Source organism: Pyxicephalus adspersus, chromosome 9, assembly GCF_032062135.1.
Source record: "Pyxicephalus adspersus chromosome 9, UCB_Pads_2.0, whole genome shotgun sequence".
In the NCBI taxonomy this organism is placed as follows: domain Eukaryota; kingdom Metazoa; phylum Chordata; class Amphibia; order Anura; family Pyxicephalidae; genus Pyxicephalus; species Pyxicephalus adspersus.
In genome coordinates, this window is record NC_092866.1 from 9,351,014 (window position 1) to 9,378,968 (window position 27,955).

Sequence of the window (27,955 nt, forward strand, 5' to 3'; positions counted from 1 at the left end):
TTCTTTGACTCATAACCAAATGTATTTCCACAGTGAGAGAACTCAGGAAACCTCTCTGATCTGACTGCAATATCCACTGATGGCAAGAGTTATTGTAGCTTAATTGTATGCAAAAGAAACAAAATGTTACTGTGGCACCACACATTTAGTAACCCCACCAAGTATAAGAAAAATGTATAATTTATTATTTAAAAAAGGAATAATAAATTACACAACACCAAAAAAACTTTTGTTTTCTCAAAAATACTTTTCCTAATCCAGCAACAACCTAAATCCTCACAAAGCTGAAAGGGGTTCTTTTTTATTCCAATACAGCCAAAACATCACAATGAAGGATTTCCTCCAAATACAACCACAAGGTGACATGATATAGACTTGATACGTCCCGGGTACTCTAAAGACTTTTTTGTTCCAATGGCCCCTTAGACAATGTGTGTGGCGTTTGCCCCAATGTACACACACCTGCACTTTGGCTATTTGTAGACATTTGTGGAGTGTGGTGTAGTTGTTCAGGCAACGCGCATCGTTGTGGATTTCCCACAGTACAGATGTGTTGTTGGTGTGGAGGACCACCCAAGTGCAACTGATGGTTCAATTTTGCCTATGTGGATTGAAATAATCATAATACTTATTTTACTACTCTATCTCCTATTGGTCATTACTCTTCTTTACTCTTTCATTAGAATTTTGTTGGTCTCCATGTCCTGCATTAATATGATGACCAGTAAATGGTGAACAGGAGTTGTCTTTGGGGACCAGTTATACAATGAACCTGATTTATTAATGTTCTACAAAACCAAAAAAGATAGACTTTCATTTGAGACCCTAGGTGAGCCAGCAAACCTTGAAAAATTAAAATTAGAAACCATTCCAGATTTGCTGGGTCCCCTGGTTCTCCCATAATAGTCTATGTCCTCCAGTCTTGGTGAGCTTTATTAAATCAGACCCAATGCTATGGAAGCCCAGAAAAGGTAGGTATTTCTGCATGTGTCAGTCCAACTAGTCAAAACAAGCTATTATTTTTTGCCTTCCAGGGAGTTATTTTTTTACAATTGCCCAGTGTAATTATATAAATTAAATTTAGTGACTCAATTCATTTTCTTTTTTTATCTTATCTTTTCTTTTTTTTTTAATTTATTTTACTCACACTACTTGTCCTAGGTTGACAACATCCACTTAATGTACTCTTATACTGTATTAATATTATTATTCTTATTAATAATAATAATAATATTACAAACCACCTATGTAATAAGCCAAAAAGGGAGCAAATACAATGGATTGCATTCAAGGCATTCGCCACCTTCACTGACAAAATAATGAAGAATGTTTTTGGCTGCTACAGGTAAAGCATTTTGTCTTGAGGAATACATTGATCTGCATGCTACAACGTAGCTATATTTCTATATTTCTGTGTCCAGAACCTCTTTCATGTTATCATAATCTATTTATGAAATCCCATGTGTAGTAATTGTGAGTTAACAACATGTCATGTTACTCTTTGCCAAGTACAAAGTCAATTGAAGTGGTGAACATCGACTTTTTTTTTTATGTTTCTCTGCCTTCATTTTGCAGCGTGACACTGTGCAGATTTATAAATCACAGCCGGAGTATATACAGCACAAACGCCATCAATAAAAGCAACTGAGCCATACAACATATGCACAGAACAATCACAGGTAAAAAGAAAAGAAAAAAAAAGCTATCAATCCCCTGGTGACATGTGGCTGTGGCTGCTGGGCTAATTAATCACATTCTGACTTACAGATTTATAGATGTACGATTGAGTTATGGTGCTGAAATAAAAGGTACTTTCCAGACATAAAAATAAAAACAGCCTAACTTGAACCTTCAGTTTCAGCTAAAAACATTCCAGGTGTAGCAAAGTAGCCAAAGGCTGAGCAGAAAAGCCCACTGCCAGCATACTGCAGGACGCTTGCTCTTTATGTAAAAGCAGTGGTGTCTCTGCAGTGGATCACATTACTGGTTCCCAGCTGAAGAAGAGCTCTCCCATTACCATGAATTTTACTGATTGCAGTGCTATAAGGCTGACACAGTATGGGGCATGTTGAGCCACTGCGGAAAGACTACTGCTTCCACATATGTAAAGGAAAAAACAACATCTTGAACAGCAGCCTCACAATAAGTACATATTTTCCTTCATTAAGTTCCTACGTCACCAATTGGGATTGAAGAGAGAAAGCTTAGGACTCTAACTGTACTGTGTGACAGCACCAAGTAGCACCAAGAGAAGTTAAGCGCCAGAGCTTTCAGGTGGGAGGAACCAACTTGAGTGGCAGTCTTCCCCATACCTAGAATGACTATGTATTTCGCTTAGTTTCCAGTGGCCAAACTAATTGAACATGTGCTGCTATCACAGTGAACCTCTCTTGCTAGGGCAAATCACAGGTACAACTTAAAGCTGAACTCCGTAGGTCTATATGGTCATTTGCCCCTTCCCTCTCCATTAGAACACCCCTAGGCTCCTAAAAAAATTATCCTAGTCTAACCCTTACTTAAGTACCGTATTTTTTGCCATATAGGACGTTCCGGAATATAGGCCGCACCCAATTTTAAAGGAGGAAAATCTAGAAAAAAAGATTCTGAAAGATTATTCCCCTTCTGATCACTCATGTGCCATTCATACTGGTATTTCCCTTCTGATCACTCATGTGCCATTCAAATTCCCTTTCTGATCACTCTGTGCCATTCAAATTCCCCTTCTGATCACTCTGCCATTCAAATTCCCCTTCTGATCACTCTGTGCCGTTCTTACCTTTTTTTCCACTGTACGGCAGTTAGGGCAGGGATCAGCAGGGGGCGCTGTGCCGGCTTCTTTCACTCTGCACTGCAGCCAGGAGGAGATACACGCTGCAGCCAGAGAGCAGAAGAGACACACGCACGATCGGGTATCGGGTGAGTATAATATTTTAATTATTTTATAACACATTTGTCGTATAAGACGCATCTTATACGGCAAAAAATACGGTATCTTCTATCTTTATTCTGGTTCATCTTTTACCTCTGATGGTGGAGAAAATGGTTTCGGGTAATGATATGACCCTGCTCTCGGCACTATGTCCTGTAAGCCCAAGGTTCCACTTAGTGCCTTAACGGTGGACCTCATCCAACCCAGAAGAATGATGCTGGATCAGTACATGGTGAATCAGAAAACAGTACCAATGTTCAGGTTTGCCAATTTATTTTAACCAATGAGGGGATTTATATTCTTTTTATTTTTTTTACCCAACCTGGACTTGGGCTTCAAAGTCACTTTCTATTCTCATATCAGTCGGCATTGAATTTATTTCAAAGTATTACAACACAGTTTATAGCTGGTCATCTGTAACCCAACAAAGATAATCACACACAGCTTTCACAATGACCTTCATTGAGATTCACCGTAGAAAGCGAGGAGACTTGAAGGACAAGCCAGAGTCTAATTTCGCCCCAACGTCCTTGTAACCTGAAGCCAGTTTGAGACCATAAAGAAAATAATCGCGTTGCTGGAACTTCTACTTTATCCTGAAGCAAGTTTGAGTGCGCAACATTCTGACAACTTCCATTTATATTACATTTTCTGGGAACGGATATCTTGTTTCTCCACATTCATCGGGGACCTGTTAAAATGGATATTGTATATTGCAGTTAACTCTGTGGAGGTTATTCCGTTAATAAGAAGCATGGACTTTCTTCTCAACGCTGACAGCCCATTTTTATTAGAAATTTGTTTTAATTTTAGGAGATGCGCCGTGTTTTATTAGTATGACAGGTGCTTCGTTGTCTGACGCACAGCGATTAGGGGGAAATTAGAGCGTAACTCCCACTTTGAGCTAAACGCAGTATAATCATGGAGCATTTTTTATGAATGAATTGAAACAATGTGCTGCATTGTTTGAAAAAAATTTGAAAAAACAGGTAGACTAATGTAATAAAATGGAAAGTTTTCATGAAATACATTAGGGAAAGGCCAGGTCCTTGGAATTATGTGAGAGCACCACTGGACGTGCCCACCAGGAATTAGGAAAATTGAGAGTTTCCACACCCACCCCCCAATTTGTGAAAATAAGAATTATGTTTGGAGTCAATAGGGAAGGGTAAAAATAAGACACCATTATCTTGCCGATGCAGGGTATGGGAGGCATGTAGGGTCTCTCTAGAAAATAAGAAACAAAGGACATGATTGTAACTAGTTACCTCCAGTGTGTATCTTGAGGAATTCTCATGGATATAGGTCTTCGCTTTCAAATTGTACCATTGCCACCATTACAATTGTGTATTTTCTACTGTACTAGTCCAGCAATGTGCCTGACACTTTATTTACACAACGCTTTATGGAGCTCATAGCCTTGATGCTAACTGTCCCTTGAAAAGCTCACAATTTAATGTCTCTACCATAGGTATATGTCACTAGCACAGTCTAAAGCCAATTTTTAAACCAAAATTAAACTAACTGCATGTTTGTGGAGGAAACTAAACTAACACAGGGAGAGCAGACAATGCCCCTGGCACTCCGGTGCTGCAAAGTCTAATGATTTTAAAAGTAATTTAATTATTAGAAGTAATTTTTTTTCTCATTTATCACTGCATTACTGTGTTATGTATTTTTGTCTAAAACAAAAAAAAAAGAGTTTAATAAAAAAATAAATTGACTGCCCATTGTATCTGGTGTAAATGTCTGCTTGACAGTCTCCCTAAATGTAAAGGGCAGTCAACATTTACCTTTAGATAATTGGTTGACAAGCCAATTTTATTAATAGTTATAAGCAGATGTGAGCCCATGTCTTATTAAATACAGTGGCTGCCCCCTGTATACATAAAAGGAGCTAACAAAGTTCGTATACGGCTGATAGAATTAATCCTAAACCAATTACAAAATCTAATCAGTAAGACTAGTTTTACGAAAAAAAAAAAAACCTACAGAGGAATCGGAAGATACTTTAACCTTGATTTGTTAAAGGTCGCCAAGACTGGAGAGCCAAGACCAAGAAGATAGACTATTAGGGGTGATCCAGCAAACCTGGAAGGGAAAGCAATTTCTGATAAGAGCAAATTTTAGGGAATCTTTATTATGTTTGCTGGATCACCGAGGTTATCCTATGATAGTCCATCTTCCCCAGTCTTGGAGAGCATTGTAAATCAGGCCCATTAGGTCAAAAAGCATGGATTCATCTCATTCCTTATAAATAGCTCTGTTTGGTCAATGTTCCATGACGCCATGAGTGGATCCTATGTATGATAAGGGTGCTGCGTCCTTTCTTGTTGGTCTGTTTGGTTACAATGTAGCTCTGATCATAACAAACACTGTAGCATTTTTTTTGGTGCAATAATTACATGACACAATGGGTACCGCCATATGCAAACAGAAGCCTGTAGATGTTGGTATTCTTGCTTCTGAATACTATTAGCTCTTCATTCACCCAGTTTAACTTTTTAAAGTTTATTTATTTAAGATTTACTGATCCTTTAGGAAGAGGTCCACAAGGTTAATTACAGTATAAAACTTCCAGTACTTTTTCACCAAACTGCCGTCTAGGGGACAATTTATCTTAATATGCAGACATCATTTATTAAGGCAACCAAAGCAAAATACAGACATCCAAAAATATCAGAAGACAGTGGCAGCCTCCAGTAGGCTCAAACTTTGTAAGTAGTAAAAATCAATTGTTTGGTGACCTTTCAGATTCAATCAATTCCTTCCATAATCCTCCATTGTTTCCACCCGTCTCTTGCCTCTTCATAAATAACAAAGTGAATTAAAAGAAATAGTTTGCATTCCGAGGCTGCCATCGAAGGAGATTAATCAAACTGGAACTCACCGGTCGTTATTGTTATTAATTATAATTACCTCTGTGAAAGCAAGGTGCAATAAAATAAGCGTTTTTCATCATATTATAAGGAAGGGGGGGGTGGGCAGCCCTCATTTCTCATCAGCCTGGCGCCGACATTAAAAATCTCCTGATATTATCTAAGAAATTAAATTCAAAATGTAGAAACAGCTAAATTTGCAAGGGAAGATTAATGTGAACAGGCCAGTGGATCACTTTCTCTTCTTGAGAGCTTTGTCACTTGTACACATTTTGTTTCTGCCCAGAACGCTCGTCTGATGCTCGTATTTATCATTCTACCTCATATGCTTGGTTAATAAGATGTTCTAATCTGATATGTGTATGAAATTACAAACTGGTCAGCTAGGAGAGCTTTATGTTGGATAGAAGTTTTTCAGCTCAAAACTTCTGGAATATTTCACGTTTATGCAAAGCCTAAATCAGTCTGCAGTATGTTTGGCCTTTATGTCCCCATGTATACAGGTATGTATATTGTTTTTTTAAGCCTTTGTTGCAAAATTTCCAAATATTGTGCCAGAAATATGCACTTGTTGCAGGTTTTGAGTTAGCCATTGGGCTGTTTATCAGGTCTATCAGCTCAACCAACCAAAAGAGTGCCTGTGGCAAGCTGACAATGCCATTGGTAATTACAAAGCAGCGACTAGGTGTTGTCAGCCTTCCATGGGTGTTCTTTTGGTTGGTTGGGCTACCTATCTGATAGATCCAATGGGCAGCCTAATGGCTATCTGAAGAAGCATAATTAGAAGTGCTAGCTCACTGGCTTGGCTTTGCCAACCTCCAATAGCAAGTGCTGTTATTTTCTGGATTTCAGATTGAAAATTGAGACATAATGCCAAACATACATCCAGTCCCGAGATTTACAGAGATATGCCCCACAGCACATCACTGTCTGGCAGCATAAAGGACTTAACCTTTCACTTCTGTACTTTCAAAGTCATTATATTTCTCATTCCCAGCCCTGGGACTTAACAAGGAAAGTTCTTTCACTCTCCTCCTTTTACCAGCTTGCACTGCTGCATGCCTGATTGGTTCCTTGCAAAGCATCTTCTTATATGAGCTCTGCTGTACATGGTGGCATTAAATCAAAACTGCATCAGAAGATGTATTAGGCTAAAAATATAATAGGATATATTAAAGAGCATATTATAAGATAACTTTTGCTGTACAATTCAACTTCAATCAAAGGTTTTCTCTTGCAGTACTTTTTTTCAGTTTAATGGCCAGGTACATTCAGTCTCTGAGTCCAGGTAGTCCTGGATCTACCCCAGCCTATAAATAGACTGACAAGGGAAAAGCAGCACAGTAATGAGCTCATCCCTTTCTCTTTCCACTTTCTCGTCCTATTAGCATGCTTCTAGTCAGCACATGATCTGATTGGACCTGATTTATTAAAGTTCTCCAAGACTGGAGAAGATGGTCTACCATGGGACAACCTTGGTGATCCATCAAACACAGAATTGATCTGGTACAGGATTAAAAAGCATTGGCAACCAATCAACTAGAATTTTTCAGAAATCCATTCTAGGTTTGCTGGATCCCCCAGGTTCTCCTATGATAGTCTATCTGCTCCGTTCTTGGGCCCATTGTCTTCTTGTACTGCTTCTCACACACCACCTCTGATGTACAATGACTGTTAGAGACTGACACCAGGCGTATTTAGGTATTATTTGCATTAACAAATGATGATGTATTAATAATTGCAGAGTTATTTCTTTTATATTTGCCCAGAGTTCAGCTTTAGGATTGCTATGTTCTGCCTTTCCTTGCCCCCTATAGTCCTTGTGGTGAACACAGATGGGCATTGTTTCTGAGAACAGAGAAGTCCCAGAACTGGAAGCTTTCTATCCATAGCAGAAATTTTGCATGAACCAGCGTCATTATGCTGTAGTTTTTAATGCGTGTAACCCTGCTGTCTTGTCTGAAATGACCCATTTCTGGTGATGTAATGCAGCTCCACAAGACTAAATGGATTTTGTTCTCCTTATATATTTATAGTTTAACAGCTCATTATGTGCCAGCACCAGACTGGATATTGCAGTTGTGGATACAATTTAACATCACAAATCTGTCTCTGGTGTTAAGGAATTACGCCTGCTGCTAAGACAGACGTGCACTTCACAGACAGCATGGGGCATTAACCTTAACCCATTTCCTCAAGGGGACCGTGGAAGGCAACTCCGTCACATTCAACGTTGAAGAAGTTTTATCCGGCTTTTAGTTCAAGGAATCGAGGAAAGAAAGGCTTGAAAAGGAGCTCCCAGAAGCCTTTGCTGAGTTCATCTGGGAATATGAGGCTGGTTGGAGACAGAGAAGGAACCAGTGGAAGTGTAGCAGGACTGTCTCAATGAAATGAAGTGATAAAAACAAAGAAACAAACCCAGCCAGTGACCCAAAAGCCATGCGTGGTTCCTGGATACCTTTGATGTGGCTCCCTCCAGTCTCTCAGTACATGTCTATTTCAATGCCTGCTGTGTTGAGGGTAAACTCAAACATTCAAACACTAAAAGCTAATTCTAGCCATTTTTAGTTGTGTATACAGTGGAGAAGAATTCAATCTTCTGTTGGGTTTTTATTTGTATCTGTGATAGAGATGGGGAGATATTCTCCGGACTTCTTGGCCCAATGACACCGTACAAGATAAAAAAGAGAGGGGTACAGGTGTCACCAGGATGACTATGATGCCTTTTGGAATGTAGTAAACTGATTTAAACTGAGCATTCCATTGGGTTTTTAGAAGGAAACCTACTGCTTGACTTTAGAAAGTTGTTGATGCTGCCTATAATATATACTTATTTGTTAAAAATATGTTATACAAAAATAAAAAAAAACACAAAGTTAGTACTCTTTGGCCAGGTTGGATGAAGCAAAGGCAGTTATTGAAAATCTAGTAGTTGTTATTCACTTTTAACTAGATTTGTTCTTGAAATATTGAAGATGTTTTGCAGCCTATCTAAGCTTCTTCAGCATTTCAGAACCGATGAAGCAGCTCGGAGAGCTGCGAAACGTCTTCGCTATTACAAGAACAAGTCCAGTTGAATATGATTAACAAGATATACAAGACCAGGGTAATTGGAAACCTTCACAGACAAAGCCAGTTATTATAGTGATATTGAAAATATGTCCTCTTTACATACATCTAGAACATTCAAACACAGTACATGACCTCAAAATACCCTCAAAGGAGTTTTCATGTTTAGTTACAGCCCACAAAATACAATTTACATTACATTTATATGTTTGGCAGTTTATTTTGTGTGTAAAGTAAAGTAAACAGAGATACATAGAATACCCCTTTTTGTCTTGACTTACCTGGTAAAATGGAATAGCCTCCCGATCTAGAGCTTTGGTCACTGACACCTCTCCGGTATTTTCATTTATCCTGAAGATCCCTTTTGGTTCCTCATCGACTCCCTTTCCATTGAGACGGAACTTAGATCCCTGTATCCTGTCGCTCACCACAACCTAAAAGAGAAAGCACATTTTTAGATTCTAGGTGTAGCAAAGTTACATAAGCCAAGTATGAAGACAAGCCTAGGTAGAAAAGTTGAGATGAGGGACAAAAAGTAAACCAAAAGTGAAAAAGCAAAGAGTAACGTCCAAATAAACCGTATGGAGTCTAGGATTAATACTTTTTTAAGGTCACACAATAAAAAGCCAACACTTTCAAGGATCTGAGGGTTCCCCTTCCTCATGGCTTATAGTATTGAAGAAATCATATTGTAAAGGACAGGTATACCCGTGTAGTCATTCCTCTGCTAGGGGATGGATATTTGCCTTCCCCTTTTATAGGGGTTCCATATGCCACCTTCTTCCCTTAATATATCAACATTTATAGGTGGTTGGGTTTGAGGAGGAGGTTCGATGTCCTCCTGGTACAGGAGGGTGAAGGTGCATGTTTATGTTCCTTTTTTTTGGTCAACCAAGTTGTAATCATGGCTACGATTCTGGTTGTAATTGAAGAGGAAACCCTTGTTTAAATTACCATGACATACAGTAAAATAGGAGAGAGTGTCCCAAGTGGAAATTCCTTAATTTCTACTATTTATGGTTGCAAAGCCAATATATGATACATAGGAAGGAGAGAAAAGTGGCTGTTTAAGGCTAACTGATACTGTTAAAAAATAAACTATTTTATTTCAAACATTACAAAAGCAAAAATAGAACATAAGATTCATATACAATAATGGTTGTAATCACATAGAGAACCGTTCATTGCTATAAACATTGTAAGTATTGAGCTTCCTACATCTAGATCATGAAGCCCAAATACCAAGACCATTCAATAATAATCAAGTATGAGTGATAAATTAGAGTTTCAATCCCAATGCGTTTCGCACACTAGCTTCCTCAGGAGTAACGTAGGTCTCAATATCCCCTGAGGAAGCTAGTGTGCGAAATGCGTCAGTATTGAGACTCCAATTTATCACTCATACTTGATTAATATTGAATGGTCTTGGTATTTGGGCTTCATGATCTAGATGTAAGTAGCTCAATACTTACAATGTTTATAGCAATGAACGCTTCTCTATGTGATTACAACCGTTATTGTATATGAATCTTATGTTCTATTTTTTCTTTTGCAATGTTTGACATAAAATATTTTAATTTTTTAACAGTATCAGTTTGCCTTAAAAAGCCACTTTCTCTCCTTCCTATGTAGCATGACATACAACTTCAAGGCTTCCCTCAAGAATTTCATTTAAAGGATTGTGAATTCTTAATATTGACCTTGAAGTCACATAAAAAGATTCTCCCTGCTGAACGATAAATGTCTCCCATGGCAGTGTCCAGCTCCCTATGCCTTTTGTTGGCAGTATTTTGCATGTTAGCTTTGTTCTTGGACCCCCTATGTATTCTTACTAAATCTGCAGTTTCTGCAAAAATTGCAGCAAAGTCGACCTGCACTTCATGCTTTCATCCCTAGACAGGAGTTCTAATCTGTTCATACTATTCTTTTCCCATAGGAACACGTCCTAGGTGGGAAAGTATGTAGTTTTTTCTGTGAAGACGAGTTAAAATGTAATCAAGAAAACATGCAAACAGCAAGTTTGGTGTCAACCTCATGTAAAATGGCTTTGTAATTAACTTTAAAGTAAACTAGTGGTTTTAAAATCCCCTTTCCCACTAAATTTGTATTTATAGAAAAACTACATGTGTTTTTACATTTCCACGGACTCTCTTTATCCCAGCAAGTGTGGGGCTATTACCATGTTCAAGGATTTTGGAATTAACTTGTTGGCAAGCAGGGTTAATAGATAACTACGACCTGTAAATGCCAATGTATTGAATAATAAAACAGAACAAATACAGATAACAGAATGTATTGGTAATTCCTAAAGAGCTTCACTTTCCTTATAGAACATCAGCAAGTACAACAAAGAGATGTAAACGGTAACGGAAAATGTCCTTGATCATTTTCTGCCCTTCTCATTCCAAAACAGCATTTACAGCACAGTTGTAAAATAAAGAAATGCAGCAGTGTCACCGAGAGTATGGCTGAGAAAAATTATTAAAATACTTGGTGACAAAATAGTAATCAGCATCATGGGATAGCAGTATGGTGGTATGGTAATATGGACCCTTCCCAAAGCTAAAGTCCAAATGGAGCTAAGTACATTTCACCAACTGGTAGCATGTAGCATTGTTCCGACCCCTCTCTATGGCCACCCTACCATCTAAATCAGCCTCTCAACATTTTTAACATGGGAGAATCACCCTTGGAAACACCTTTGTGTCTTAGGAACCCCTGCTATAATTACTATAGCACATCTCACAGTACATTAGTGTGATGGTCAATGGAAAGAATGGGAAGAATGTCACCCTTACAGTGATAAAAGGTCATTGGATACCTGTGAGGCACAGACTGATCATTGCTCAAGGGACAACCTCTGGGGGAATCCTGGTTGAGAATCACTGTTCTATGTTCTGGAGAAGAGGAAATTGGAGGTGTTTGCATTACTGTCTTTGTGACAACTTTTCCTCCATAAATACACTACAGTAAGTGAGCGTTGTCAGCCTAGGATAGGAAGTGAGAAACTGGAAGGATCACCAAGAATTAAAAAAACTCATCTAAGCAGGAGTATACTATAGTAAATGTATTTTTGTGTTTGGGTTTAGACTCTTGACTTTCCTCCGGGTCAATACAGGGTTAAATTTAATTGCAATACGTACCCCATCTGGTGCCTACAGCTAAGCAGTAACAAATAAAACATTAGCCTTTGTTTGGTAGAAAACACATAAATATTGTGGGATGCTGGAAACAATAAATACCTATTTATAGGAACTGGTTTGGCTCCAGCGTTGCCAACATCTGACGCTATTTATGCTTTCACCCACCGGCCTGTCTATTCTTTATGCGGAACGTGTATAAAAACACAACCCGTGCGCCCTCCCTTTGTACTTTGTTCCATGATTCATGGCTTTGCCTCCCCAGCTGTTTGTATTTACAGTCACCAGGCAGAATTATACATTCTGATCACCCCTGAGAAGGACAGTGATGGCTGCCAATTTCTTCATTCCTGTGGCTCTTACATATGTTCTCCATGTTTATATCAGGCTAATGTTGAGGCTGTTCCCAAGCATAGCAATGCCAAATATTTACAAGCAAGAGACTTAAGGGCATCTTTGTAGAATGCTGGCAAATGAAAACTCATGGGCTTGTCCTCCATTATTGCACAAGTTATAGATAAGATTTTCCAAGGGAAGCCGTCCATGGTGTAAATAGACATTTGGAAATGAAGATTCCCATTCAGGAAATATTCAGAAATTATTGAGAGGTTTATTTACTTGCAGTTGACCTCCTTCTAAGCTGCATTAACCTGCTTTTTTATTTTATTGACTTGTAAAAGGAGAGATTAAGCTCTGATGAAAACAAATGTCCATCAATACAGATCGTTCATTACTCCACAAACAATATAACAGGAAATTTTAATTGTTTTTAACATTTTAGGCCAATAATTAACATTACCAGTCTTACTTGGTACTAATATGAGTTAAGCAAGAAATAAAAGCTAATGGTAGCTCATAGGTCAGAAAAAAATAAAGAGCCAGAGTCAGTAATTGGGAAACGAGCTGCAGAGAGACCACTGGCAAAATGAGTGACTAGTGCTTTGCGTGCACAATGTCTTCTTAAAACTGAACTACTTTCCAAATTTCTGATAAATCAGGTGGCTATTGTAGAAATGGACAGGTTTTCCAGGGTTACCCAGTAATCCCGGTTTCCTTTGCATGTGCCGGACTGATTGAATTCCGATGTGCCTGCGAAGGAGTTACGTCATCCCAGCCCACCCAATCAAGTTTCCAAAAGGTCAGGATACAATAGGAAAGAAGGGTGATGATGGACGTCCCCAAGATGGAATAGGGGCAGGTAAATGTAGATGAGTTTAGTTTTTGCCTTAAGAATCCCTGACTTAGTTGGGTGTCTGAAGCTCCATCATTTTGACCGATGATCAGTCATGATATGATCATTTCTACCCTATTGTCTTTTATTTTCAGGTTTTGTAATATACTGTAAGAGAGTCCGAGAGAGAGTGATGACTTCATTAGCCTCATTATCTTCTATTATTGTCCAATCACAGGCTGGGGAGGCCTTGACCCAAGTTCTACCACTAATCAAGAGTGGACAAATGGGAGGTCATATCTTGGCAATACCTAATGGCAGAGCTATCTCAATCTCAAGACTTGTGGTGCAGAATTACATATAATTTGAGAGTGAAAACGATTTACCTAAGTGTATTTCCACTGTGTATTCAGCTGTTTGCCTGGAGTTTGGCTATAATTTTTTTTTCAGATGGAACACAGATGTTTTTCCAGAAATAAACCCAACAAACCTCTCAGAAAGGAAGAAGCTGTATTTGCCAGTCAGTGAAGGATCTGCTCATTGTAATGAAAAACTGCCATCTTTCATTCAACCCTACTTAAGGTGCGCTTTCAAATTTCCAGCCCGCTATTTATCTCATGTTTAATGGCTAGAAAATTGTCATTACTTTTAAACACCGAGTTATATTTTCTTCCCTGCCGCTTTTATCTGTTCGCTTCATAAATATTTCAAGCTTAAAAGGTAGTATTCATCTCTCAGGAGCAATGAGGCTATAAGCCCCGGCTGGCCATGAAAAGGAATCTTTTCCCAATGCCCGCAATCATTAAACCATGGATTTAATCAGTCAATACGCCAAGGAACAAAGCTGAAGGCTGTTGTTGGGGGGGGCTGAAGATCGATAAAGCAGCGCGATGCAAAATGACAAAATGGTTCCACCACTGCAACACGATTCAAAATGTGGCTTGGTGAAAAAAACACATTCAGAACGAAAGGCATGAAGTACAGAATGCTCTTTGACAGAAACAAACACTTCATGTAAGATTATTGGAAAAATAGTGGGCGTCCTTATAATAGAGGTGGGAAAGTGACGTGCTGTTTAATTCTATTTATCTCGAAAAAGCCATCGGTGATTAAGTGAAAACTTGGGTAATTGGATAATTGGTTAAATAATGTATCTTTTCATGGCTTGGAAAAGGCTTTGCCCACCTGATGCTATTTCACGGGTAATTAAGGAAAACACCGCTGGCCTTAAATGGCCCACTGCTGTCTGGCCTCTGATGAGCCGGGAGAATAAACATTTTCTGTTAGTTCCTGACACTCGCTAGCCTTTCCTAGATGTTTTTCAACTGTTCATTTTATTGCTCATCATGTGATACATTTCTTGCCAACATTGTGTGATTCATAGATGGAAAAATAAGCTGGAAAAAAATATGTTTTGCCCACAGCAACCAATCCGATATTTGCATTTGCAAGAGCTAATATCTTGTTGCTACAGGCAATCAAAGCAATTTGTAGGAAGACCTACTTACAGAAAATGCAACAGGTGTCATTTTTCCCCTTGATAATAAAAAATATTTGAATAAAAAGAGCTCTGGCTGCAACATTTACCAACTCTTTGAGGTTCGCCTCCCAGTAATGTATTTCTGCCCCTGGTTGTCCTCAGTCTTCTGGGTTAAATGTGCAGACATTCAGGGCATCAAATAAGTGTTGGTGATATAAATGTCACCAAGGTATCCTCACGTTAGCCCGGCTCTCTGCCCTCTCTGCAAAAAACACACCCTACGGAGTGAATATGGGGTTGGGCTTCATAGTTGGATCACTAGGTTGGAAGCAGGTTTTGAAAAGATTCATAAAATCCTTACAAAGTCAAAAATATTTCTAAAGGTTAAATAATAATAATTTGGTTGTTGGATTTGGATAATTGGGGACTTGGTAGGTCGGAGTTCACCTGTTTTCTACTCAACTCACCCAAACTCCAGGTCCCATCCCACAGTTTTTCTTCTCCACTTTCCCCAAGTCTATCATCCCCAATAACAACATATCTTGGGGGGTTTAATGGCAACAGCAGCCATTTATTTTTTAACATTTATCTTCAGTTTACATTGGAGATACAGGTCATCGAAAGCACTCACCACTACCAACGTCAAAACACCAAAATCAAATCTTGGACTTTGCTACCAGATCGTCTTTATACTCCCAACGGCAACCCACCAACTCAAGAACAATATCCTGCACATGCAGCCCCTTGATCCATTGTTCATTTTCCTTTATTATAAATCTCCTAACTTCTAACTTCCAGCCTCATGGGGAGGCAAATTTCTCTCCTGAAGGTTCTAGAATGTGTGTCCCTTACTTCTTCTTTACACTTTGTCCTATCCTTTCTCCACCCCTCCTTCTACATCTCCAAATCACCTTCGCCTTGACATCTGATTGACCTTCCCCATCTCCTTTAACCTTTTACTTTCCATCTCCCTTATCCCCCTGTCATGGCAGCCTTCCTCCTATTACCTCCAGGTTTTACATTCCAGGCTTACATTCACAGATAGAGGAAATGGAGGAAAAGAGATATAAAGAAAGTGATATAAGGTTCTAATGTATAATACATTATGCATGTGCTAATAATACCAAATGTTGAATCTAAGATTGCAAAAACGATATAGAAATAAATATAAATATTTCTATAAATATAAAAAGGGGTATTAAAAATTTAAAACTGAACCGCAGGCAAGCAGTTAAAAAGACATTTGAAATACTTACTGTAATAGTAAACTGTATTACCAAAAGATTTCTTAAGGCTTATGTCAACGGGCTTCTGTTCACATAAGATGAGTTTTTAAATTCAAAACCTGTGTAAAGTAGGGCAAATGAAGGTCTGAAGACATCTCCATCAGTCACAGAATATAGATACAGGCTTATAAACTGATATTTTGTCCCACATGTCTCTGATGTGGTCTGCATACCTGTGCACCCCACTAGGTATTAGTTATTGGACCACATTTTCTTGACCTTTTTTACCATGGGGGAACCCTAAAAAATAGCTTTCAGGAACCCAATTTACAACCCACAGCTCACAGTATATTAGCATGGTGGTTACTGGTAAGAATGCCTCCTACACTGCTGGCTATTGAGAAGATGCCACCCTTACAGATAGCCAAAAAGATCATTGGTGACCTGAGAGGTGCACATTGCTTATGGAACTCCTAGAAACCTCTGGATGAACCCCGGGTAACAAACACTGACCTAGAGGGTAACATTTCACAATGTTTTGTTCATTACTCAACAACCCCCAGGTATCACTGCTGTGACTTTAACACAAATACAGATTACATTAATATTACTTTCACACTATAGTGTATGAAGTTTCAGGACCTTGGACAGCTTACAGGAGATAAAGGAGCAGAAAATGCTGCATGGGCATAAATAATGACTTTCAATAACCCTGTTTGTGCATCATGTGCAGACATTAACTTCTACACACAGCAGCTAACAATTAAAAGTACAAAAATTCACATTCATTATTAATAAAGTGTTTGCTGCATCAGCTCCCATCCATTTCAGGCCGTGTTACACTCATAAACCTCAGTGCTATAGATTACAGCAGAGCTGTCTGCAGCAACAAAACAAGGTCCTAGTGTTCTCTGTCCTATAAAGGTTATAACAGGAATACAAACACTGCTCTGGTTAACTCTATAGTCCCTTTTTGCTTATAAAGTAAATGTAAATTTCTTTGTAGAAGGGGAAAAACTATTTGAATGACAAGGTGAATCTTTTCCCCTTTCTCAGGGCTTCTGGCTGCTGTTTTACAAGTCTATGGGATAATGATATTGCTTAGAGGTTGGGTACCATTGAGATTTACCTGCATTTTACAGTGGAAGAGGGGGGTCCTAAAAGAAAAAGTAGTCCTTGCTTTTTATCTGCTTTATGTGAACATGTTGCCGTTCTCTGATTGGATTCTAACTTACTTTAAAGATAACCTAAAGTGAAGATTGTCTATCTTATAAGGAAAATCAAAAAATGTTAACTGTAGACAAAACCTCTGCCTATGCGCCTCCTCTCCTTGGCCCCGTAGCTATCATCTAGGGAACCGGTACCTCTGACTTTTAGTCTTACCAGAGGGGGATTTGATGCTGTCTGCTTTGTTGTTTGCTGTTTTCCTTGCTGGAGAGGAAGTTGTCTCTGAGAACCTGTATAGCTAGAATTCCCTGCCTCTGCTTCATTCATTTTTTAGGTCAGTTTTTCCATCATTTTGTTTTTCAGTTGCTTCTTGCAAATTTTGCTACAAGTCATCAGATATCAGTGAACAGCTGCCTTTCATATGCTAAGATGGTCAACTATATACAAAGATGAAAAGGTATGGCGGGTCAGTAATTGGGCAAAGATCAGGAGCAGAGACCATAGGCAATATGGGGGACTAATCTTTTGTCCTATGCTTGCCTTATTTTTAGGCACAGCTTGCACAATGTCTTCTTTAAAGTGGAACTAAAGTCCCACTGTCAAAATTGGGGATCAGGCTGTGATTTACGGCAGGCAAGAGACAGGCATGGTGCAATAAGCATTCCTAATTGCCAGGTTGTTGTCAGGCATTCACATCTAGCTTAGGAAGACAGGATGTCTGGGGAATTCTCTTTCCCTTGACTAAATGTACTCATGTGCAAAAGTAAGATCATCCTGGCCTGGCTAATCAAAATGACCAAAGATCAAAACAAGTAGCAGAGGGAGGAAGATGGCAGTGCCATGTGATGAAATGGGGATAGGTGAGTGTATTTAAAAAACTGCAATCAGGCAGGTGAGGGTATTTGATTGCAGATGGGGCATCACTTATTCATTCTGCAATAAAGGGTTTAGTTCTACTTTAAGGCGAAGAGCCAAACACTTTAATAATAATCCAAAGCATGTGTCCATTAATAAAACAATATACTTTCCTTTTTACACCTGTAATGCAAACACAGGCACAAAGCAGAACCAAAAATACTTTATAAACCAGGAAAATGAATTTTTATGGATGAAAATGAACAATCTTGCTAAGAAGTGAAGAAGCTTGCCATGGGGGCTGATAGCTGCATTGAGCCTAGGAAACAAAACAAGCAATTTCTTTCATCTTGTGAGGTCAATTAGGACCACAGGCGATGCACAGAGCTTACAGCGAAGCTTCTCTCTATCCTACAAAAAGAAGGGATGGCTATTTTTACATGGGCTATCAAGGGGTATTGCAGGAACACTGATAGAAAACCAACAGCATATGTACTCATTAGTCCCTTTGAATTGGCAAAGGATGTAAGAAAAATGAGATTTCAAGATTATGTTGGAAATACAGTAAACAAAACGACTAAGCTCTTCATGGCTGGAGTTTTTTATAATCAAAGAACTGCTGGCATGGCGAGTGAATTTACCCAGCTCCTTGATATTTCTTGCAATGGCCAGCTGAATAGGCGATACACAAATTAGGTAATAAATTACCTTTTGCTGAGACTGTAATCATTTAACCCCCTGTGAAGTTGTGTTTAAATATCACTTATTACAAAGTTATCAGGAAAAAGATATTCAATTACATTATGTTGCTCCTGCTAACCTCTAATGCATCATGGATGCCAAGTCAGCCAGTCAACATAAGGGGGTTATGAGACCCGATCCCACCAATATGCAGAAAAGCAACAAGCCTAAATTCTAAAATCGCATGTCAGGATGTATTCCCTGTCCATATTCAGGAATTTTACATTTTCATTCCCAAGACAGTCATTGGAATCCATGTTATTAAGTGCCCGTATTGGAGTTTTACAATAAGAACTGAATGCATAATGCAATGAACAGCTGATGGGCAAATTTGCCCATGTTCAACCCATTACAGGCACCCCAAATGTTTGGGTTTGAGTTCAACACAAATCAATGCCAACACAAAAATAAAATATTGTTTTTTGAATAGAAGACAGGAAAAATTGGAAAGTGTAATGCAGAGAATGACTCTGGGCTAGATAATGATGACTGGATAACTGGTTCAGAATATTTTCAAAATGGCAAGTATGGTGGGGTATTCCAGTTACGTAGTGGTTGGTACCTACTAAAAGTGGTCCAAGATGTAACAGCCAGTTACCCAGTTTTGAGACTGGCACACATGAGGGAGGTTAGGCTGTCTGGTTTTACATCACAAAAGAACAAATATAGAGCATACTGTTGGAAAATGTAATGCTAGTATGAAAGAGAGACGTCAGAACACTCACAGTACATCGTAGATTGTGTATGGGCACACGCTGACCCGTCTGGCACTGAAATCTCTTATATTATACACATGAGCATTAGAACTGGATCATGGGTCCACATGATGAATCATGTTTTCTTTTAGAAGATGATCAGGTGAGTGTACATCATTTACATGGCTAAGGAATGGCTATGGTATGCACAATGAATGGTAGGCTGGTGAATATGTAACGTAAAAGCTCTGCTGGTAATATCTTGGTGCCATATACAATAAGACACATTCAGAGGTCTTACAGAATCTATGCCTTGAGGGGTTCAGAGCCTTCTTAGTGGCACAAGGGAGATCTGTACAATATTAGACAGGTATTTTTTTGGCTGATCAGTATGTTACAAAAGGTCATGCAGAGGGAATACAGTGTAACCTAGATATAATCATTCATTTGTACATTCTTCCACAGCCGAAGGCATGAGTCATTTTTTATTTTTTACAGAACATGAACATCCTTGTCTTTACACACGTTAAAACAAAGGTTTTTCTTCAGTATTCTTTGTTCATAAATGACCTTCTCTTTCTTATCTGAATCTACTGTCACAGTATGTAGCTAATGCATACATATATATTGCTTGCCTCTATACTGTACAGTCATTTTTCTGCTGATCGCTATACCACTGCAGTAGTGTTTTATTCCTGAGCTTTTCAAGGTTCCTCTAATCCCCTAGCAGTAAGGTTATGCTACTCACTGATAAATGGTTTCAATTAATATTTATGATTTCTGTTTACACATTAGGAAAGCTCTATCTGTTAGTGTGTTTCAGGGACTTGCGATAATGCTGCATATCAGTAGCGGTACCATTCGGAAGCTGGGGTGTTTTATTTCATATATTCAATCATTACCCTGACCCTCAAGGGCGCCCAGAGTCATTTTGCTGTGATTTGTGATGGCACCAATAAAGGAATAGGGAATCCTATTTGTACATAGGATGTCTTACTTCTTAAAGCCAAACTCTAGGTAGCTGCCTTACTGCACCACTGAAATACATACAAGTATGATATGTGAACTGCATTACCATTGTCCATTAACTTACCATTGTAACTGCATTACCATTGACTTATTCAGAAGGATGCCTATAGAGCTTTTCAGTTGGTGCTAAAGTCATAACTAAAGTCTAACTAAGTTAAAACATTGGAAAAGAATTGATTTATTGTTTAGAAGCCATTTTTAATCTCGTCCCATTGCTAACAAAACCTAAAGCCCTCAGCTTCCAAAATCAATATAAATACCTGCATGGCCATGGCTTTGAACTTACTAGTATGCTTTTAATGTGTGGGAGGTCTACATTTATTAAACCAGCTTCATGTAACTCAAGGAAAAACACTGGGAATATACAAACTCAATGGAAATAGTTTTCTGGTCATAATTCAAACTCGGCTTCTAATGCTGGAAGGAAAGAGGGCTAACCACCTGGCCACCGAACCGAACCTAAAACCTAATTCAAAGTATATGGAGATATTGACCTAAATAAAATGCTACAGGACAAATAACTAAAGGTTTAGGTTACATGACCGAAAACCAGAATTCCAGTGGACCACCATATTCATCTTCTTCTGTTCTTCCAAACTTGCAGAGGCCCCTGACTTTGCCAAATGGAAATAAGTGGCAGAGTATTTGCCTGCTCTCCTCTACCTTCTCTACTTATCCAACAACTGAGGAACACAAACATGGCCTAAAGGAACAGCTATGGGACAACGTGTCTCTACTACTGCAAGAGACAGGTAATGGTACACCAACAGTGATGGTCCTGAAGCTCCTCAAGTCACAGGGCTCCTCGAAAGAACTGGTGTTTCTGCAAAGCTAAATTGAGTTTCAGCTCTCCAACAGACAACAAGGAAGTGGTTGTGGGTATATTGCTAAGTTTATAAAGGTAGAACCAGGTCCACACAAGTCACAATATATATCAATGATATCCTTTTCAGGTGTACTCTATATCATTGACTTGATCATTGACTATATCACCAACTGATGGTCCTGGAGCTCCTCAAGTCACAGGGCTCCTCGAAAGAACTGGTGTTTCTGCAAAGCTAAGTTGAGTTTCAGCTCTCCAACAGACAACAAGGAAGTGGTTGTGGGTATATTGCTAAGTTTATAAAGGTAGAACCAGGTCCACACAAGTCACAATATATATCAATGATATCCTTTTCAGGTGTACTCTATATCATTGACTTTGCTTGGGCTGCTGCATCCAGAAGTAAATAGTTTCTTAGTCTTCCCCACTTATCTACCTGCGACATTATACCTTTGTAGCAAGTTTCAAGGTGAGAGACAGCAGCAGAAACAAATCTGTCAGACATGTGCGTGCCAACGGCTGCACATGCACTGGAATTACCACGATCCCTGACCGACACATCAGTTCAGAAAGTAAGTGGTAGCTTTGGATGATGCTTGAACCAAGGTGGCTCTGTCCTTCAAGAAGGAAGGAAGATAAAAGGGAATTCTCAAGAGGTGTACTGTGATCCAAGTGTTACTCCTTGCTTAGCATGTATGTAGTTTACATGAAAAAGCATATCCAATGGCTAGTTCCACTTACTGAAAACCAAATCAATGACAGCTATGTATGCAACAGTCCCTACAGACATCATCACTGTCATCCGTCAATGTCACAACAAACACTAGATCTGCATCATCAGCACAATTCGTATAACTGGGTTCAATCATTGGAAGCAATGACAATATAACTGTCTGTATCTGTCCGATCAATGTACACTGAAACACGGGAAGGCGTCTTGTGTCACCAAGTCATCCCCAGGCCTCGGTGCATGGGTGAACGACTTGCTCAAGTTATCAATATATTAATTTATCATATACATTGTATGACTGTCATCTCTTTCACCTCCAAATCTCCTCTTCTTGCCCATCACAGGCTCCCTGAGGCTCCAATCTGGAACATAAATAGCAAAAGTGATGTCACAAGTGCGAATCCCCGAGGTGACGACAGAGTTAAACGTTGCACTTGAAAGCTTGCAACATTTTCATAATCCGCTTTCCACCTTTTCCCACATGCAGCGTGTATCCCAGAGATGTAATTATAGATTTTCCACAGCCCTTGGTCCCTTTGGAAGGGAAGTCTGGATTGTGTTCTTCCTGCGGGAGGTCAGGGCTTAGTGATAAATAACGTTTTTTTCTTGAACAATGGAGGAATTTATCTGAAGGTGGCAGACCTAAATCTATCCAGATCTTGTCAGTATATGCAGATTCCAAACCTATCAGAATGGTCAATAGATTTCAGTGAGGAAGGGGGGAGTTAATATTCAATAAGGCATATGTCACTGTGTTAATATGTAAGCCACTGTTACATGGTGCTGTTTTGTTAAATGTAGACCGCCACACGGCTAAATACAAATTTGTAAATGGGTTTACATCCTCTATGCTGGCACCGCTATTCACAATTACAGCTCATCTACATCCTGTGTCATATCAATGGACAATGGGACTGATGTACTAAAGGCATTTAGACTGTTCACTTACCAAAGAATACCCAAATACAAGGAAATTGAAATTTATTTGCACATCATTGAAAGGTTAGTGGAGATGGGTGAACATGCCCAGGTTTGATTTCTAAAAGGTGAAATGAACATTCTTTGAAGTTTGGTAAAAATTCTTTGAAGCTGAGTTTTGAAGTTGGGACAAAAAGCTGAATTCAGTGTTTAGGTAAAACCCCATAGAAGGTTATAGAAGAATATTCGTTCACTTACAAATCAGATATTTGTAGCCTATTCAATTCTAAAGGAGAAATACGAAAGAAAATACCCACAGAACACTAAGTCCCCTAATTGGAAGATTTGACTACTACAGCCTTCAGAGGGGTTTGACTCAAATATTGGGTTTAATACAGAACATTAACTTTAAATAATGTTCACCAACATCCAAGGACATTCACCAAACATTAAGGAATATTCTTTCACATCTAGTAAAATGTTAGGCTCGCCCTAAGTCAATTAACAAAATCGACCCCCTGGAGCTGACCCAATGTTGCCTGCTCTCCTTCTATAAGGTTAGTTTAGAAACATTAAATGACAGGTTCTCTTTAAGCCCCACACCGCATTCTTGGCCTTAATAAGTCGCTGTCATTTCCACCATTTGTCACTCACGGAGGCACTTGGCAGCGCCGTCAGGAAAGCCGCTGCATTTCTCAGGATATGTGTCGTGTTTCATAGGCTTGACAGATAACACAGGGCAACCTTAAAGATGCTGAAATAAAGAACTGCCATTGACAGATGAAGAAAACGTTCCATCACGCTGCCCTGTACCTTCACCCGTTGCCTGGCTTATCCCAGCTATGAGATTGATGTCTCTCAGCATCCACAGCGCGGGATTGGCATATTCCACATGGATTTCCAACTTATTTATGAAGATGCAAGACTGTTTTAAATTTACATGCAAAGTGAGAGCCCAAAGCGTATCCAATTCATCTGAGTCCTGGTAGGGCAGCTATTAACACCTTGCCTTCTGCATGAGGGTAGCTTGGCGTTCCCATATTTATTACAGCGATCCATTGTGCAACTTTCCACGGGACCACCTATGATCATGGAATTAAAGGAAAACTCTGCTGTGAACTGCTTTTCCATTAAATTTGCTTCCCATGTTTTCACCTTTATATTTTGTTTTAATGGACAAAGTGCCAGAGAAAATTTAAAACCATTAATTATGCAAGTAACAGAACCACCTTCCCAACTACTGGCATTTTCCTACCCCTCCACTCCTTTACAATGTCAACCTTGTGTAAACTATGGGTTGGAGGCCAGAGATTACACAAAGTTCATTTCTTCATCCTCCTTATCATCAGGTGATGGTCTTTGGATCTGTCCATTGGCCTCTAAGACAGAGTAGTGTATCCTTTAAGAATCTCACATTTGCCATCTAATGACAATACGTATGCAAACCATATATATCCTATAGGGAATAAGTGTTAAAATACTAGTAACTAAACTTTAGATCTAAAGATGAAGTCCAATCTTACTTTTTTCACCATCCATATATCAGTATGACAACAACACTCTACCTTGCCCAATATGATTGTGAACACAGCATTTGCCATTTTTTCCATTTTTATTTTACTGCAATGGACTAACAAAACCTTCATGACTTTCCTAACCATACAGTCTGCCACCCCTCCCTGACTGCATTGGCAGCTTTACATGTTTCCCAATGTAGGGTAACGTCATTGGGGACAACCAATTTCTCCTTCCCTATGCCCATTTTCCAGCATCCCTGCCCATCATTGAATGAATTCACATGGAATTATGGGATTGCTGGGTATCTTGGCAAACCTCTTGACAGTTCCATGGAGCGATTAGGCAGGTAAGAAGAATTATTGTAGAAGGGACATCACCTGACCCTTTCTGCAAGCATGACTTTACTGAATTAACACTTTAAAAATTAGAACTTTAGTTCCACTTTATTCACTATATATATTAAGCCTCCAGTGCTGGAATTCAGTTAAGAATGTAAATTCTAAAGCTGGTATTTTGGGAATGCCTAGCCTGTTGCTGAGCTTAGTCGGGATGCAAATAACATGAAGGTGACCAATGTTGACTTGCATAATGGTGGTACACAACCACGAGATCACCCACTTAAGAAGCAGACAGATCCAGACACATCCACTTATAGTCCTTACTGGAAAGCATTGAACAGGGTGACCAATTGTAATTCAAGGGCATGGTGCTGTAAAACTATAACAGTAATGCCTAAATAAGATCAGCCAGTAATATTTTAATAAAAGCTGTTTTTTTTAGAAGGATTGAAAATTACATTTGAAATGTCAATAAATATGTTAAAGTTTGTGAGAGAGTTTAGGGATTGGCTTTGCATCTATTTTAGGAAGTGGTGGCTTTATTTCACGCTGAATGGAACTGGGAGGCAGAGTGATGCTGTGTTGTGAGTTTTAAAAGATTTTTGCTTTATCGAGTCACTGGCAGTCCACAGATTGATTTTATTTGCTCAGTGGAAGAAAAATCTGTTTAATTAGACTTTATGGAAAACAATTTCAAATTGTTGATGAATGAATTATTGGGCCATTCATCATTTTTGTGTCGTTGCTTGATTTAAGACCGTGCGCTCGGCGTTAACAAAAATGTGTTGGTAATAATTAAAACAGAACACACACATAGACATGAAAAGATTATTTCACCAGTGATTTCTGGTAACGACTACTGGAGCCTAAAGCGGAGGGAAGGGAGATGTTTTGAGTTCTGCTTCTCATTATTCCAGTTCTTATTGACCTGCAGCACTGTCCTGCATGACTGACCTGCACTACTGTCAGTAGTTTCTGCGGACTCTCAATGGGTCAAGTGTTTCCCAAAGTTCTGCTTCCCCCACTTCCAAGTCTGACTAATCTGTGCCATTGCCACAAGTATTTGTGGACACTCAATGGGCCATGTAGTACTCATAATTCTGCATAATTCTTCTAGTTGACCTGAAACACTGCTCTAAGTTTTGTGGACTCCGTGGGTCATGTACTTCTGAAAGTTTTGCTTCTTGCAGTTCCAGGTCCAAGTGACCCGCACCATTTTCACTAGTTTCCGTGGACGCCCAGTGAGTCATGTACTTCCCTAGATGCTGCTTCTTCCATGTCCTACTGACCTGCACCATTGCCATGAGTTTCTGCGGACTCTCAATGGGTCAAGGGTTTCCCAAAGTTCTGCGTCCCCCACTTCCACGTCCAACTAATCTGTGCCATTGTCACAAGTTTTTGTGAACACTCAATGGGCCATGTAGTACTCATAATTCTGCATAATTCTTTTAGTTGACCTGCAACACTGCTATAAGTTTTGAGGACTCCGTGGGTCATGTACTTCCCTAGATGCTGCTTCTTACAGTTCCATGTCCTACCGACCTGCACAATTGCCATGAGTTTCTGTGGACTTTTAAGAGACCATGCACTACCAAAAGTTCTGCTTTTTGCAGTTCGATTTCCTACTGACCTGCACCATTGCCATGAGTTTCTGTGGACTCTCAGTGGGCCATATATTACCCAAGGATGTACTTTTTGCACTTGCCCCACTGACCTACACCACTATCACTAGAGAAACTGGTGACCAAATCTCTGTATCCAGGCACCCAATTTAGGTTTTAAATGGATTATGGTGGTGGTGGGGGGGGGATAACTGTGCTTTTGTGCGTGAGTTATCCTTCAAACTTTGTTTTTTGCCATATAACCTACTTTCTGGTCTTTAAAGGTTTCATACACACAAGTACCTATCGAACAAAGCATTAGGAGAAACATCCCGCCAGACTGATCACCTAGGTACGGCACATGGCAATGTTATAGAAGTATCTGTTTCTTGTAATATTCTGTGCCAGCTCTTCAAAAAAGAAAGACAGGGACGGGAGGGGTAGACATTGTCTATTTCCTCTCTTCTGAAGCCAAGACTGGAAAAAATCCAGGTGGCACTATGCCAGTGCACCTTGAAAATAATAACTGGGCTCATTGGATCCTCTTGTGTGGTCATTGAAAACTCTTATTCTTGTCCTGGCTTCTTATAATGGAAACATTTTTTTTTTTTTGATAGATAGATCTGAGAAAGAGATTTATTGATTGTAAGTATTCTTTCCAATCATTGTTTATTTATTACAAAGCTGTGTATAGATTATAACAATATTGGGGCAGCCAACTGAATTATCTTATCTCACAGATTGAAAAACTCATGAAAGTCATGATTGATGGCTGAAGATCATGTAACTACCTAGGGGGTGGAGAAGCACTTGTTTTCTATTCATGGCAAGAACAAAGTACATTTGAAATACACAGAATGTGATTTATAAGGCTACCAGGCCTATGAATTTATGGGACATGTTAATGTCCTAGAAGATACAGCTTGCTGTGCACACTTTTCTGATTGGTTGTGGAGCGCCTATATGATTGACCTAATGGGAAGCCCAACAGCCAACTAAAGGAAAGCACACAATTAGTTGCTGATAATTATTTGCCATAAAATAGCATTTTAACCTGCAACAATAAGTGCAGATAACTGGCAGGTGAGAAACATGGAGATACATACAGAGAAAAAGATTTGGGGTGCACATAAACTTTCATTATGAACCATAATGTGTTTTTACTATTTCTTGGATATACCTGGAAGTTTCATTTGGCACAGACATCTACTTATAAGTGATGGAGGTGCCATTTCTCTATGTAAATATTGGTCATGGGTAAAATAAAATAGTAAATACTTACACCATGAACCTAAGCTATTAAAACTCTCCAAGGCTGGGCAGGATACACTTTTATCAGTGAAGCTGGGTGATCCAGCAAACCTGGAATGGATCTGGTCCAGGAATGAAAACATTTGCTAACAAATGACTTAAGACATTCCAGGTTTGTTGGATCACCCATGTTTACCGACAAAAGTGTATCCTCTCCAGCCTTAGAGGGCTTTATTAAATCAGGTCCAATATGACAATATTGTAGGCCAGGTTAGACTTAGGTAAATACCGAAACAGTGGAACTAAGGTATCAGATGTGCTGTGCCTAAAGCAATGCAAATCTACCTCTGTCTATCTCACTCTCACTCCCCCCCCTCTCTTTCTCCCCCCTCTCC

The 27,955-nt window shown here is 39.2% G+C and overlaps 1 protein-coding gene across 1 annotated transcript in view; it reads right to left on the minus strand.

Moving 5' to 3' along the window:
• Positions 1–27,955, minus strand: part of CDH13 (cadherin 13) — a 433,078-nt gene that overhangs the window by 186,385 nt on the left and 218,738 nt on the right. Inside the window, exon 5 of the mRNA XM_072422511.1 lies at positions 9,159–9,311. Within this exon, the coding sequence (XP_072278612.1) occupies positions 9,159–9,311 (153 nt within the window). The remainder of the gene's footprint in view (positions 1–9,158; positions 9,312–27,955) is intronic.